The following is a 15,813-nucleotide window of genomic DNA, read 5'->3' on the forward strand; positions in this document are numbered from 1 at the left end:
TCAGAACAGGTCAGAGACAATGTAGTCGCTGTGGACCCCATCAATCACCCCTTGGCCGTTGTTGTGGACAAACCAGCAGCCCACCTGTGTGCCATTATGGATATCCTTCCTGTAGTCTTTCTGGTAGCCCCTGGAGAAGGGAGAGAGATGCTGTGATACACAGGGTAGGCGAGATGGGTGATACGCTCATGGACCAAGGTTGAAAAAGGGTGTGATGTTGCCAATTCCATAATTCTCTGGCCAAGAATGAGGTAGTATGGTTACTCCTTCTAGGGGGCTGAGTTTGGCCTTTCCCTGATTCGGAGGGTCCTCGAGGGGTCCAAGACCCCAGAGGGAAATGAGGGAACCCCACAGAAGACAAAGCCTGCTGGACCAATGTGTGTGGGCACAGAGGGCTCTTTCCTCCTGGCTTGTTAGTGGGCAGGGTGAGGATGTCAGATGGGTCCCCGCACCTGGTGACTGCCAGCCGATGTTTCTTCACCAGCATTGTGGCATGTATCTTGGAGGGGTCGTTGCCTGGGTTGAAGTCAGACACTTGAAAAGCAAGGGGGCGGAAGAATTGTCCTGGGAAGAAAAACATTTACACTGTCAACCCCTGCCATCGCCCCACGTAGCATGGCCACTGGCCTTCCAGGGTTAAGGCAAAGGCTGAGGGGGGTGCTGTGTGCCGTGCATGGAGAGGCTAGGATGGCCTTTCACATGGCTTTTCCCTCTGCCCTGAACAGCCTGAAGCTTGAACATTCCATACCCAGGAGCCCGTGTGACTTTGTTGACATCTTGTCACTGTCCAGCACGTAGAAGCCCAGAAAGTGAAGGTGGAGGTGATGTTTCTTCCACACCTGGTGCAGAATCACCTTAAAGGTAATCCCTTTTCCAAAGGAGACCACCATAGCCTCCCTGTTGATCTTCACAGAGAACCTAGGGGAGCAGAGGAGGACAGCAAGGGGCACAGTGGCCATGACACCAGGCATCTGAACCAAGGACATCTTGGCAGAGCCCTCCCTGTGCATGGCACCTGAGAACACACAACTCCAGAAACTATCTCAGGGGTGTGGAGGAAAGACATGTCATGCATGCCGACTATGCCTCCTCGGAATGCATTCTTGCTCCTCCTTAAGCAGGAAAGGGGCTGTCCTCGGCATCCGAGGCCTGGGATCCAGTCCCAGCTCAGCCACTATATTCCTGGGCTGGTTCTACCCTGTGTCTGAGCCTCAGTGGAGTAACACTCCTGCCCTGCCTCCCAGGCTCTGGGTAATCTAAAGACATAGGAGAGGCTGAGCGGCTTGGGAACTAATGAATTCAGCCAGAGGAGATGCAAATAGGATTCTTGCTGTTACCAGATTGCCACACCTACCTGATCCTTGGGTCCATGTAGCCCTTCCCTCAAGGTCAGCCCTATGAACTGTCCAGCTACCAATTCTGGTTCTCACAGGGACCCTAGGGGTTGGCCCAGGTCTACCATGGTCACCCTCCCCCGGGGCAGGGGCTGAAATCTGAGGCCACCAGTCTCCCCTGTAACCCCATATAGATCTTCTGTCCTCAGATTTCTACAAATCCTTCAAGCCTCCTTCTATCGAGTCCCGGTATGGGGCCTTACCTTTCCGAGGTGACCGTGACTGTGTCCAGCCAGCTGAAAGTACTCTGTGCAGCCCCATTGTGCAGGGTAATCTTCTCTGTGGTCACCTCAATCCGCAAGTCCATCGGAGAATTGACAATGCCCACTTTGCCAAGGTAAGTCTTTCTGTTCTTAGAGTTAGAGCTGTTTCCCTGGTCACCAATGATCTTCCCATTTACTGTTAAGCCTGCCAGGGGCAAGGGGCAGTAAGAGACCAGTGAGATCTTCTGATCAGCTTGCCATTAAGGATGTGCCTTCTCCCTCAGCAAGAATTGCTGTGAGGTATCAGAGTGAGGGTCCCCAGAAGAGACCAGAACCTCACAGTTAACCCAATCTGCTCCTAGACACTCTGGGTCATGCTGGTGGCTGATGGCCACAGTGTAGACCTATCTCTTCACCTGGGCCAGAAAGTATTATTGTTCAGAGAAAAATGATTCCCCAGCTATAGACTGAGTCCTGCCTGCAGGGCCAGGCTGCCCTTAACTCTAACCATCTCCCCAACACACTGGCCCCTGGGGAACTTGGCTAGCCTGTGGTTCTGGACAGCCCTCTCCAGCGTATAAAGATGGGAGCATTGTGGGCAGAGTGAGGACCTGGTCCATGTGCCCACCCTGGGGGTCTCCAGGCCTTCCCAGGAAGACCCTTGGCCCCAGCCCCACCCTGCAGCCCCCACCTGTAATGGGGTCCTGAATGAGGTGCAGCACTGTGCCTGGCTCTTCATCAATGTTGAAGCAGATGGCATCCTTTTTCCCTCGGACTTGGATGATGAAGTGGGGGTCTCCATCCACTGAGGGCACATCAGAGAAAGGGCTGATCCTGGGGCCTCACCCTCTGGCCTCTATGGGATGGACTCCCAAGGCAGGCAGGAGGCACTGGGCCCTGTGCCCTGAGCCTTGCCCCCCGAGGACCCGGGGAACTCACCATAATAGTAGGGTGAAGAAGGAGGCTGGTAGCTGGCTGTGGACACAAAGGGAGAGAGGCCTGAACTAAACAAGCAGGCCTGGGGAGGCACCAGACCCCACCCAGAGTTTGGTTCATACCCCTCCCCTTCCTGCTTCCTAATGCTCTCAACACCCACCCACCCCCATCTCCTCAGGATCCAACCATCTGGCTGCCCCAGGGAGCTGATTTAGGAAGACTCAGGGGGATGCGTAGGGCTGTGCTGGGGCAGGGGACTGTGGCCACGGCATATACTCACTCTGGTAAGCTGTGGCGGCGGACACTGAAAAAAGAAGCCAAAGAGCAGTCGTGAGCAAGGACCTCGGGTGCCCTGTTCCCAACACCTGTGCCTTTTGCCTGTCTGGGGGCTACCAGTGCACAGTGAAACCCAGCACTGACAGACAGAGGGTGGGGATGTGAGCCTTAGCTTAGGCTATAGAAATGGGGGCATGCCCGGGAACTTCTTTCTAGGACTGGCGGTGATATGGTGCGATTTTAAGGCCAAGGGCGTAGCACTTTGATATGGCTAAAATGCAAGCCATCAGATGGTCAGCTTGTCTGTCCTGAGTAATGCTCACAGCAGATCCTGCCCGCCACTCTTGAACTCCTGCCCCATCCATTGTTGGGGTGCGATGAGGCTTACAGCTGTCCTTGGTAGTAACACACACAGACACACACACACACAGAGACACACACACACACACACACACACCCCATATGCACGTACACACGGGTGATGTACATTTGACAGGGGAAAGCTGGATAGAACAACCGGTATTGATGGAGGTGAGGCAGGCAGGGGCTGGGGTAGCTTTGCCTGGTGGTGATGGGCTTGTGAGGGGTGAGGCTCCAATTTTATGATGAGAGAGACACAGGATGCTCAGCTCAGGCACTGCAACCCGGCTGCCTGGGCCAGAACCCTGTCTCAGCCATCCGCGGACGGAGTCCTTGCACAAACAGACCTAACCTCTGTGCCTCAGTTTCCTCACAGTAAAATGAGAGCCTTACTCAGAGGTTGCCCTGGACTCATCGAGTGTGATGCCTGATGTGGGACATGCTCCTTTGCAGGCCACATAGTACTCTCCTACTGACTGTCCCCCCTTGGACAGAGGAAGCCACCTCCACTCAACGGACAAGAGCCCTGGCGCTCAGAGCGGGGCAGAGCCAGGCCCGAAGTTGCTCATGAGTGGGCAGCAGAGCTGGGACCTGAGCCCAGGCGAGCTCGGAAAGGCCTCCTGGGTTCTCTTTTGTCTCCCTCCCGGGACCCCGACCCTGCTGCTGGCTGAAGCTCACCTGCTTCCTCGGGCCCTGTGAGGGAAGAAGGGGAGAAATGTGTTAGAAGCCACATACTCCTGGGTTCTGGGCCAAAGTGATCAATACGCTGCCTGTCCAGCCAGCCCCAGGCTGTGGGCCTCCCAGCAGCCAGCTGTGCTCCCAGAACAGGGAGCTCCTGGCCCGGCCTGAACCAGCTCTTTGCCTCCCATGCAGCCCGTGTGGCCAGTTGTGGGATACTCAGGACTCCTCTCTTGGGGTATGGTGAGCAGGCCTGGTCCCAGCCTCCAGCTCTCAGAGCCTCTTCCTCTGGCCATCCCTAGGCGAGTGCTCAGGGCTTAGCTTTAAGGCTGGGAGTGCTTCTTTCTGTCTAACTGAGCCCTTCCACGTTGCAGCCTAAGTCCCTCTCCCGGAAGAGACCCTGGGCAGGGTCCTCACTCCTGTACTCATATCCCTTTAGAGACTCAGAGGCTCCTTATCACCCCCCCCCCCCCCCACTGTCCATGCTGCTGGCTTCACTCCCTCCACACACGCTCCCCAGCGCTTGGCCAGCTTTCCTTCAGTGCCCCTGGGCCTGCTCCTCTTCAGTGAGGCTGGGTCTCCCAGGCTGGCCCACTCCTCTCAGGACCCCCAAAGCCCCGGTCCTAGAGGAAGGCCTCCCAGTTCTGGCCTTCACTCCCCGTGTCCACCTTCGCCAGGCTTGTCAGCAATAGCCATCTGGTTGTCACTGTCCTCAGGCTTGGTCACCACCATGGAGGTCAGTGGAGTCACAAAGTGGTACTTGAGGGACAGGTCCAGGGCCTGGGCTGTGAGGTTCTCCTTCTCACTTCCATGGGCGTTCTTGCTGTAGGGAGGGGCATGGCGAGACTGTCAGCCTGGAGCTCAGCTCCCTGCCCTACATTGACTCCCAGCACCAGGCCAGGAGCCCGAGTGGCAACCCAGGACCCCCTGTGCCCAGGGAGGAGCCTGCTAGAGCTCAGAAAATACTGGTTCACCAGCTCCCTGGGACAGATGGAAAGGCTGTGCTTCCTCTCTGAGGGGCCTCCGTCTCCCCAGCTATAACATATAAGGGGCTTGCAATGGCCACTGCAACAGCCACTCCTGGTGAGTGCTCAGCAGGTGTCAGGCCCTGCACCAGGGGCATGACAGGCTAGTCCCCCCTAAAAGGAGCTGACATGCCTCTCCAATGGGCCCCGGCTCTGCCCTCTGGGGACTGAAGGCATTGCTCGCCATCGCTGTCCCCGGATGTCAGTCTGGGCTCTGCCCTGGACAACATTCTGATGGAGTGGGGAGAAAAGAGGGCAGGCCAGCTGGGCATGTGCCTGGGGTGCACTTCCCGGGTGTGGCCCGGTCATCTTCCTCTTTGGTGCCTGCATGGCAGAGCCTGCCAGGGGCAGGCACAGGGAGGGGCTGGGGCAGTGCCAGGGCCCAGTGTGAGCCCGGCTCTGTGAGGCGTGGTCCTGGGTCACCGTTTGTCCAGCAGCTGCTCAATGGTGAGGTAGGCCCAGAGCCGCTCGATGTAGCTCCCGAAAATGTCGTCCTGCTCCTGCAAGGCCTTCTCCATCTCCTTCAAGTCCACCTCCTCCGTGAAGGTCAGGTCAGTGAGCGCCTGGGGCAGGGGTGGGAGAAGGTGAGAGGTGCAAGGAATGGAGGCCTGAAGCCAGGTGGGCCCGGTTCAGGGGCTGCCACTGCTGGACCGTCAGCCTGTAGGCACAGGCTCCATCAGTGCTTCACCCCCCACCCACAGCCCATATCCAGACCCAGGCCAGCTTACCCCGTGGCCCTTCACATCCGCCTTAAAGTTGTTCATGTCCTCGTCCACCAGGCGCCCAGCCACCACGATCTCAGAGCCATCATAGAAGTGCTGGTAAGTGTTTCGGGTCAGGTCCAGGATAGCGTTTTCAGGGTATTCCACCTCCACTGCGGTCAGCAGCGGGTAGGCCACCTCCTCATAGAAGCCCTGGAGTCCAGAGAGGGGACTTGGTCATCTCAGGCCACCAGGGCAGGCGGGCACGGAGAGGAGAGTGGGAGGGTTCTCACTGATGCCTCTGAAGGTTGTTAGTCTGGGCTGGGCCTGACCTGACCTCCACTTCTACATGGGCCTGGCTGTGCCCTTCAGTGTGTGGGATCCCCCTCTGCTCCCCACCCCAGGCCACCCCACCCCCGCACCCAGAAAAATACAAGCGTTTTAGCACATAGAAAGCATTCAAGAAATGCTTGTTGGAATGAAGGGACGGAGGAGAAAAGGACAGGAGGAGAGGCTGCCTAGAGAAGGTGTAGGGTGGCAGCAGGTGGGGATGGAGGCCCAGGGGTCCGCGGGGGAGGTGGAGATGCAGGCACCTGCGCCAGGAAGGGTGGGTGTTGCCAGATTTAGCGAATGAAAGTACAGGACATGCAGTTAAAATGGAATGTCAGATAAACAAGAAGTTAATTTTGTTATAAGTATGTCTGTTATGGCCTGAGTTGTGTGTCCCCCAAATACCCAAATATGTAGGTTAAATTCCTTACCCCCAGTCCCTCAAGATGTGGCCTTGTTTGGACAGAAGGTCTTTACAGAGGTGACCATTCAAAATGAGGTCTTTGGGTTGGACCCCAATGCAATGTGCCTGGTGTCCTTATGAAAAGGGGACAGACACACACAGGGGAGAGGATGTGAAGAGACAGGGAGAGAGGCCTGGCAGATCCCCACTCGGGGCCCTCACAAGGAACCAACCCTGTTGACACCTTGATCTTGGATGTCCAGCCTCCAGGACTGTGAGACAGTACATTTCTGCTGTAAGCCTCTCCCTTTTTTAGGACTTTGCCCTGGCAGCCCCAGCAAACTAATACCGTGTCCTATACAATCTTTAGGGCAGACTTACACTAAAAATTACTTTTTTTTCAGAAATGCATATTTAATTGAAGTCCTATATGTGCTGTGGCAAACCTATGGAGGAACCGCTTCCGTGCAGCCCGGTGACGAAGCTAGAACCATTAATGATGGGTAAGAACCAGAGGTAGATTTCAACTTAAGCGGAATTTCTTTCTAATTATTGAAATGATCATCCAATGGCACAACTCCCCGAGGAAGGTGTGAACCCCTCATTCCTGGAGGTAAAATGATTTACCCTTACAAATGGGGTAAAACCTGCCTCTCAGGGTTGCTGTAGGAGTAGAAGCACATGGTGATGGTAAAAAAAAAAGTTGGGAAACAGTCAGATGGACTCCTGGCCCTTCACTGGGAGGAGAGTGGAGCAGTACAGACATCACTTGTGATTTTCCTTAAGAAACTACCAATTATATTCCAAGACAAGGCATACCTGCAGCTGCAAGTTGGCATCGGAATCCTCATAAATGCGCCGGGCAAACCCATCGTTCTCCAGGGCCACGCTTTCCAGGAAGTTATAATTCAGATTGTTGCCAAAGCCCAGGGTATATAAGGGAAACCTGCCTCTAATGGCACTCAGCACATTCTCCTGTATTTTAGCGGGTCTGCTTTCACCTGCAGGATAAAGGGGTGCTCACACTCTAGCTGCCACCTGGACAACAGTCTGGACTCACTCTGTCTGAAGAGATCTGACTCCTGCACGTGCAGCGCGGGAGGCGTCATGGTCAGGAGCCTTTGTCAGGCCACAGGGTGGGGAGCCCTGGCAGGGGGAGGCAGGTCCCTGCTCTCAAGGGTCTCACAGTCCGTAGGAGCCCTGGGGAGAGCTGCCCAAGGTCTTGCAGCAAGCGGGCTACAGAGCCTGGAGCGGCAGTCAGTCAATGGGGTTCTGAATTAGAGCCTCGGTCGTCTGCCTCACCAACATGAGGGTGCCCATCGGTCAGCATGAAGACAATGGAGGTGCTCCTCTCTGGCACTGTGTGCTCCTCCCGGGCCTTGTTCAGCATGCTGATGCCTATCAGCAGCCCGTCGTTCATGTTGGTGCCTGGCACACAGAGAACACCATGGGAGGGGCCCTCAGGGGACCATCGTGGAGGAGGGGGTTTGGGACATTGGCCCTGCTCATGTGCCCAAGGACTCTGTCTGTCAGTACGTGGTGGTACTCAGTACACACTGACTAGTGAGTGAAGAATGAATGATTTGCCCTTTCAAATGGGGTAAGACCTGCCTCTCAGGGTTGCTGTAGGAATAGAAGCACATGGTGATAGTAAAAACAATTTGGGAAACAGTCAGATGGACTCCGGCCCTTCACTGGGAGGACAGGGGAGCAGTACAGACATCACTTGTGATTTTCTGTAAGAAACGACCAACAGTAAAGGTTCCCTGTGGCCTGATCTTGCTGGGAGTTGGGGTGCACCCGCATCATGGGTTAGAAGCAGACAGGTGGGTTTTCTTAGACCCTGAGATCAAGCCTGAGGACCCCACCCCACTCCCACCTCTACCTCAGCCAGGGTCTGCCGGCCTGGCCAGCAAAGCCTGTGCCCAGGGAGGAGGGAAACAGGCTGCTCAAGCAGAGGGAGGGCAGTGAGAACGTTGCTCTCCCCTCTGTTCTTACTTCCTCGATCTCTAATGTTCTTCACAAACTCCCTGGCCTCCTGGATGTTCTCAGGAGTGGCTTGAACTAAAGTGTCTTTCCAGGTGGTCACATCGGAATCGAACAGGATGAAATTCAGGTAGTCCTCCTGTTTTATATCCTCCAGGATTTTGAGGAGGGCATCCCTTGTCTGGGAAAGAGAAAGACAGGCAGACAAGAAGGTGGGAGAGGGAGCCACAGACAGCCTGCTTTCTTCACAGCTGGGCTGGCAGTGGGTCCCCTGTGGCCTGCAACAATGGGGGTGGCCATTTCTGCCTTTTTTATCCTATTCTCCTTCCTCCTCTTTCACAGGAAACATCAGCTTTGTCCACTTAAAACGAAACTGTCGCCCATCCTGGGTGGCTCAGTAGTGGAGTGTTGTTCCGTACACCAAGAGGCTGTAGGTTTGATTTCTGGTCAGGGCAAATACCTAGGTTGCAGGTTCAATCCCCAGTTCAATCTCTAGGCCCAAGCTACCGATTTATGTTTCTCTCTCACATTGATGTTTCTCTCCCCCCGCCTTCCCCTCTTTCTATAAAAATATAAGCATATCCTTGGGTGAGGATTTTTTTAAAATGTCTATCCCTCCTCACCCTCCCACCCCCCCGCACCCCCTCCCCCTGCCACCTCTCACCCCGACTTGCACAGAAGACAGTACCTGCTCTATTTTCCGGCCAGACATGGAGCCGCTGATATCTGCCGGGAGCCGGTCCATGCTTGCTGTTTCAAAGGATCTGGCATATATGGCATACTGTTCTTAATGTGTTTGCTCACCTTCTTGGCACTATATGTTTTAACTAAGGTCTCTAAGAAAGGTTGTTTCCCCAGGTAGGGATTTTCCCCTGAAGTTAGGGAGGGAATAAAACCTCTCAACTAAGTGCCAGGTGGGTAATTAATCACTTTAACTATGAACAATCGTGCTTAAGCTACTTAATCTTTACTCCCTGGAATGGAGATAAGAAACGCCCTAACCTTTGTAATAGAGATTGATTGGATTGAATCAACTGGTATAAATACAGATGTAACAAGACAGCAAGAGAAACAGAGGAGAGACAGAACGTAGGCACTGAACCTACACAGAACGTTCTCTAGAGACAGAAGAACTTCACTGGAGAGAACATGGCAAAAGATCCTGGACAGAAACTGGCCTCAGAACCTAGAGACTGAACCTAGCGAGAGAACATGGCAAAAGATCCTGGACTGAACCTGACTACAGAAATTGGCAAGAGGACCTGACTAGAACCTGGTGACTGAACCTGGCTGGAGAACCTGGAGAACCTGGAGAAACTGGCTGGAGAACCTAGCAAGACAACATGGACACAGAACCTGGCTGGAGATCCAGAGCAGAACCTCTCTGGAGATCCAGACCAGAACTTGGCTGGAGATCCTGGCTGGAGATCCTGGCTAGGCTGCTGATCAACTGAACACTGTCTCCGTGTCATTCCTTCTTCGCCAACTCTGTCCACACCTTTGGGGACCCCTGGACCTGCTGGGGTTGGACCCCGGCAGATATCAATCATGAAGACCACATTCTTAGGCACCACAGGAAGGCCTTGAGGTGCAAAGAAGTGCACAAAGTAGCCATTGACTATCTGGAGAGGGGAGAGAGAGACTAGAGGTAATGTCCATGAAGAAACCCCAGGGTGGCTAATCTTGCAAATAAATGCTGACAGTTAGCAGGGCAAGAAGATAATGTCAGTTCCCACGCTCCTGAGTGTGCCACACAGGTTCTGGTCTGCCCTCCATCCCCATGCCCTGCAGGAAAGGTTGCCTTGGACCGAGTATCCAGGGTGATGGCACTAGATGCACCTGCAGCCCCTCTCCCCGCACCCCTCAGCCCACACTCCACTGTGATGCGGAATCCACCAGCCTGATGAAGCCAGTAGGGAGGTACCTGCACGTTGGCTGGAGACTCTCTGTTCACATCGTAGGTTATGATGAAGTCTCCGTTGAGGAGGGTGTCTCCACAGGTTGGGCATGAACGCTGTTGGTCCAAGCTGGGCTTGAAGGACACATGGCCCTGAGGGAGGGACAAGGAGGGTTTGCTCAGCTTGTCCAGGCACCTCCCACTGCAGACCTCAGCCCATGGGTGCCTTCGGGGCCAAGGCACAGCCCTCCAAGGGGGAAGCCCAGAGGTGGGCACCCGGCAGTCCTGCCACCACCAGCATACACTGGACTTCCTGAGCACTGCTCTCTCCTCGGAGATCAGGGGCAACTTGCAGGATAGTGGCCTTATCTGATGCAGCCTTTGTCTTTCCCTGTTCAGCGAAGTCCCTGTGTTCAGCCTACTTGGCCTTCAGCACTGAGAAGCCGCTTAGGGAGGGGAGCTGTGCACCGTGAATAGGAGCTTCCTGTTGGGTGGTACGTGTTGGTGCCAAGAGGAGGAGGAGGGGAAAGGAAGCAAAGCAGGGAGGTGGGAGCGGGCACTGCCCTGCAGAAGCCAGCAGCCCTCTGAGTGTGTGCTCCTTGGGCCTCGCCCTACAAGTCCTGAGTGACTTAGGTTTGCTCTTCGTGTAAACATGCATGCATCCACAGCCCATGGTCAGCAAGACCCTGGAATAGTAGGGCTTTGGGGATCAGAGTCAGCCACTAGCACCAAGAGTAAGGTTCCCTTTCAACTTCCACCCCCTCAATGTGGAGTCAGCAGATCTAAATGACTCCCTCTGGCCTCAGTGTCCTTATCGGTAAAACAGGGGCAGTCACCTGTCCTGCCTACCTCCCAAGGTAGAATGACACTGGGCTTTATAAGTGGTCCCCCCACACATGCCAGTTCCAGCTCAAGCAACTGGCCAAGCACTTTGAGTTAATCATGCAGCCCTACTGGCCCTGCTGAAACTGGGGGACAGGAGGAGGGGCTGGGGAAGGGCTCTGGGGCATGTCAGTTCCTCAGGCCGGTCATCCTCAGCAAGCAGCCCCCTGCCTCCAGCATCCCCACTCCTGACCAGGTGGCCAGGGAGACAGTGATGGCAGCAGATAGACACACCCTCACGAGCATCACCCAAGCCCTAGGGCTCAGACTGGTCCTGCTAGGGTCTGGGTTCCCGCCCCTGCCCCCCAGGCCTGAGAGGCATCTATACCACCTTTTTCCCTGAGAAGGACTTGCTGAGGGCGCTTTCCAGGAGGTCATTGGTGATGAATGAGGCCTGAGCATCCAGCATGCTAATGCCCTGGGGCTCAAAGATGTCTACCTCGATCTGCAATGTCCAAAGATAAGGAGATGTTACTCAGTGACAGTACAGAGGCCACCTCTAGGACAGGGCCCAAAGCGATGGGTCAGTGGTGGTGCAGGGACCAGCTTGTAGGACAACTCTGTGACAGCCACACCTGGTGTCTCCCACCAAGAAAATGAACAAAAGGGCTCTTCAATGGTACTCTAACCCCAAGGCTCTCCAATGGCTGCCAGGTGGTGTCCAATTTCCACCATGAAATCATTTCAGATCTGATGTAGGCAGAGCCTGTTATAACCAGTTACCAGCACAGAGACACTTTGTGATGTTGCCCCAACGGCCCAGCTTCCAAAGATCTGGGTGAGTCCAGCCCAGCCTCCTCCTCCCCTTGGCCCAGTTGCTATGGCCAGAGCCATTGGAGTTCCCCCGAGCTTCCTCCACCAAGTGGTGAGGTCTGAACTTCTGTGTCCTTGACCTTGCTCCGAGCTCCACTCCAGGGGCCCTTCCCCAACCGCCCCTCCTGTGCCCACAGTTTCAGCAGGGCCTGCAGAGGTGTTTGATTACCTCAAAGTCCTTGACCAGTTGTTTGGGCTGGACCTTAAGATACATCTCATATTTGCCCTTGTTCCTCTTCAGCAGCTCTTCGTAGGTCAGCTCAAACGTGACCTTGCTGACCGCAGCCACATTGACTGACACCATGAATTTCTCCAACTTCCGCCCAGAGGCCCTGAATGGGATGCAAGACAGCAACTGCCCCACAGACTGCACAGCCCCACCCACCCTGAGCCTTGGGTTCATGTCAGCCTCTTGGGAGAGACACCTACTCACTCTCAGCCTCATTTACCTCAACATCAAAATGGGATAAAGTGGTGAGAATTATGGACACATTTTGCAATAATAATAATAATAATAATAATAATAAATAAAAATAATAACTGCTGCTGTTGTTGTTTGCATCCCTTACAGACCAGACATTCTCCCCCAGGCCTGGGGTCCGTACTTACTTGACCAAACCAGCTGTCTTGCCCTGGGACACAGCCTTTTCATACTGCTTCTTGGCGACTTCCTTCTCCTTGACATTACCAGGGTAGGTAACACCGTCGATGGTCCTGCAGGGAAAGTGTTGGGGCTCATGCTGGGCCAGACTCCCCTCCAGAGCCCAGAGCCAGCAGCCATGGGGTCACCCACAGCGTGAAGTTGGTGATGAAAGCGGTCTTGGGCAGCTCCACGTCAAAGGAAACCTCCTTGGCGGCATCTGCGCGGTTGACGGCCCTCGTGGTGACAACATTGTGAGCAAAGCGGGAGGTCACCTTGCAGCTGACCTTGGTACTGTAGACCTCAATGTCGTCAGCCTTCTGTGGGAGATGGGATGGTGATCAGTGGTGACCTGCCAACCCGGGCCCTGGGAAACAGGTCTTCTAACCTGGCCACTCCTCTTCCCAAGGACCTGCCTGGGAAGCACCCCAGTCACCCGTGTGGGAAGCCTGGTGGCCTCCTCCATCCCCCTGCTCAGTTGGCCACCTCTGTCCTGATGATGGGCGCCTGGGCAGTCCTGGTGCCCCTGGCATGCACTGGCCTTCCTGAGCACCTCTCTCCCCTCGGTGACCAGGGGCTTCTTGGAGGGCAGAAGCCTTGTCTGATTCAGCCTGTGTTTCTCCCTATTCACTGGGCCCCACGGGTTCCTTAGCTCAGCCTCCCTCATTGCTCAGCAGCAAGAAGTCACTTAGGAAGGGGAGTTTTGCACCATGAGAAGGAACTTCACATAATGCCAAGAGGAGAGGGCGAGGGGAGGGAGCAAGCCAGGGAGCAGAGGGGGTGAACTGAGGGAGGCTCTAGGGAGATGTCTGGGTAAAGCATGGCCTCCTTAACCCTGTAGTCTGTTATCATGCAGCCTGTAGCCAGTGAGACCTTATAAAAAAACAAACGTGACCCTGTTCCCCTCCCTCGTGAAACACTCCCGTGCTCCCCATTGCCCTCAGGACAGTGTTCCCCATGCTCTGAGGTCCTCCAGGCGGGTCCTGTCACCTCCACTCTGGTGCTCCAGCCAAGCCAGGTCTCTGCCCCTCTGACCCCGGGGGTCAGAGACCTGTCCCAGCTCTTCCTGCTCACCTTTCACACTTCCATTTAGAAAGCTCGCCCTCTACCCTCCTACTGTGCCCTTTGGTAATTGTGTGATTGTACCTCACAAACAGGGACTTATTTCCTGTGCTGGAAATAGAATGTGGGCAGGACTTGATGTCCCCAATATTTTCTTTCCCCCGGGTGCCGGAGGGGGTGGTGGTGGTGAGGGGGGTGTGAACTGAGCATAGCTCTAGGGAGACGTCTGGGTTAAACATGGATATAAAGATGCTCCGTGAATGTGTGACGGGGCCTTTCACCGCCCAGCCCAGTAGCAGCCACTGCTGGGTAAGTGTTTGTGGAAGGAAGGACGGTGCAATGGCCATCCTGGGCTGCATCTGGGGAGGACCTAGGGCAGTGATGGCGAACCTATGACATGCGCGTCAGAGGTGACACGAGAACTCATTTTTTTTTGGTTGATTTTTCTGTGTTAAATGGCATTTAAATATATAAAATAAATATCAAAAATATAAATCTTTGTTTTACTATGGTTGCAAATATCAAAAAATTTCTATATGTGACACGGCACCAGAGTTAAGTGAGGGTTTTTCAAAATGCTCACACGCCGAGCTCAAAAGGTTCGCCATCATGGTCCTAGGGGGAATTGCTCTATGGCACTCTTTCCTGGCGGTTTTGAGTCACATGGGGATCTGCCAGGGTAGGGGCTGTGAGCTGTTTGTCAGCTGTGCCGGACCTGCTACTATGGCCCAACTCTTCAGCTGTTGGGAAACCAGCTCCATCCTGGCCCCCTCACCATGCCTCTACCTGGTGAAAGTCCTCACCTCATCCAGGACATTCCGTTTCTGGAAAAGCAAAGGCAAACACACTGTCAGGTCAAGGCCAAGGCCACTGTGGCTGGAGGGCAAGTTCTTGGCAGAGGCCAGGGTTCAGTGGTGACCCCCACCCGCCTTGAAGGGCCTCTGGGTGTAGGACCCACCTCGAGCCACTTGTCAGAGTAGGAAGGGCTCTGAAGAGATGGGGAAAGTGAGATCTGCTGAGAGCAGGTCTTGGGCTACCCAGAGGAGCAGGACAGGGCTTTTCCCCTGCTCCACAGACCTCGGCTCACTCTGCCTGCCCCTCCACCCGGGTCCATGAGGCCTCCTCGCACAGCACCCCGCACCCCTGCTCACCACAGGGCTCAGCCCAGCCCTTCCTAGGCGCCTCTGCCCTTTTCTCAGAGGTGGACCTTCACAGCTGCTCAGTGAGGTGAGCAGTTCGTGGTGTATCACCCATTTGACAGGTGGGGAAACAGAGGCCCAGGGAGAGCTAAGAGCCTTGCCCAGAATCAAAGGGTAAGTTTGGAGCCCATTTCTCCCAAAACCCAGCCCTGTCCCCTGCAGCTCATGACCCCGCCCTCTACCTCCCCCTCCCGCATGTAGAGGACCACCCAGGCTGGGGCCTCTGCCCCGTGATGGGCCCAGATTGTGAACAGAGGACAGACTTACCTCAAGTGGCCGGGAGGGGCTTCTTGGGAAGCCAAAGGCCACGGAGCTGGAGAGCAGGGCCACGATGAGGCAGGGCCACCAAGCGGACGCCATCGCTGAACACACAGGCCTGGCCCGCAGTCTTTATATGAGCCAGCTGACCGGTGGGGTCAGTGACCTCCAGCAGTGCAGGAGGAGCGGGAGGCGGAGGCTGTCTGAGAAGCTGGTGTGTGGATGGAGTAACAGGGCTTGGATTTGCCTGAACCAAAGGGGCCCCGTGGGTACTGTCCACAGCATTGGAACTTCACCCCCAGAGGCTGGGGGACATGGAGGCCTGGGTTAAGCAGAAGCTGTGTGTTTGCAAATGAGTCCTGGGACTTCTTGGGTGGGGACAAAGGTGTGGAGTCACATTTAGAGCAAATAGCATCTGCCAGCCTCGTTGCCTATTACCCACACCATTGGCATGGCCCCTGGATCGCAGCCATCCCCTGCTCACGGCAGCCAGGCCACGGAACCAGACCCATCATCTAAGGCTCCGATTTCCATGGCTGCAGCCCTTGCTCAGTATCCTTCTCTGGTTCTCATGGCCCCAGGGAAAGGATGAACCCCAAGTCCTATGGCCCAGCTCTCTCTGTTACCTGGTTCCAGCTTGCTTTTCTGAACTTTCTCTCTACCACTGGCATGCCCTCCCCTTGTCTGCACGTCGCATCTCTCATCTCTCATCTCTGCCAGCCCCTGTGCCCTCCTCCGGAGCCTTCCTCTTTCATCCCCAGGTGACTGCA

At 55.2% G+C, this 15,813-nt stretch overlaps 1 protein-coding gene across 1 annotated transcript; it reads right to left on the minus strand.

Annotated features, from left to right (window-relative positions):
* LOC308529625 (inter-alpha-trypsin inhibitor heavy chain H3-like) lies at window positions 1–15,145 on the minus strand (the record flags this gene model as incomplete). The annotated part of the gene is made up of 20 exons (XM_081105854.1): window positions 1–130; window positions 453–564; window positions 749–918; window positions 1,598–1,802; window positions 2,289–2,402; window positions 2,537–2,572; window positions 4,516–4,670; window positions 5,296–5,435; window positions 5,601–5,786; window positions 7,126–7,307; window positions 7,609–7,734; window positions 8,305–8,473; window positions 8,981–9,018; window positions 9,836–9,914; window positions 10,217–10,342; window positions 11,403–11,516; window positions 12,054–12,216; window positions 12,494–12,598; window positions 12,678–12,844; window positions 15,053–15,145. The coding sequence occupies 20 exons, from the start codon at window positions 15,143–15,145 to the stop codon at window positions 1–3; spliced, it is 2,610 nt and encodes an 869-aa protein (XP_080961980.1).
* Window positions 15,146–15,813: the final 668 nt, after the last annotated feature.

The sequence above is a fragment of the Myotis nattereri genome (genome assembly GCF_964212035.1).
Source record: "Myotis nattereri genome assembly, chromosome: 14".
In the NCBI taxonomy this organism is placed as follows: Eukaryota; Metazoa; Chordata; class Mammalia; order Chiroptera; family Vespertilionidae; genus Myotis; species Myotis nattereri.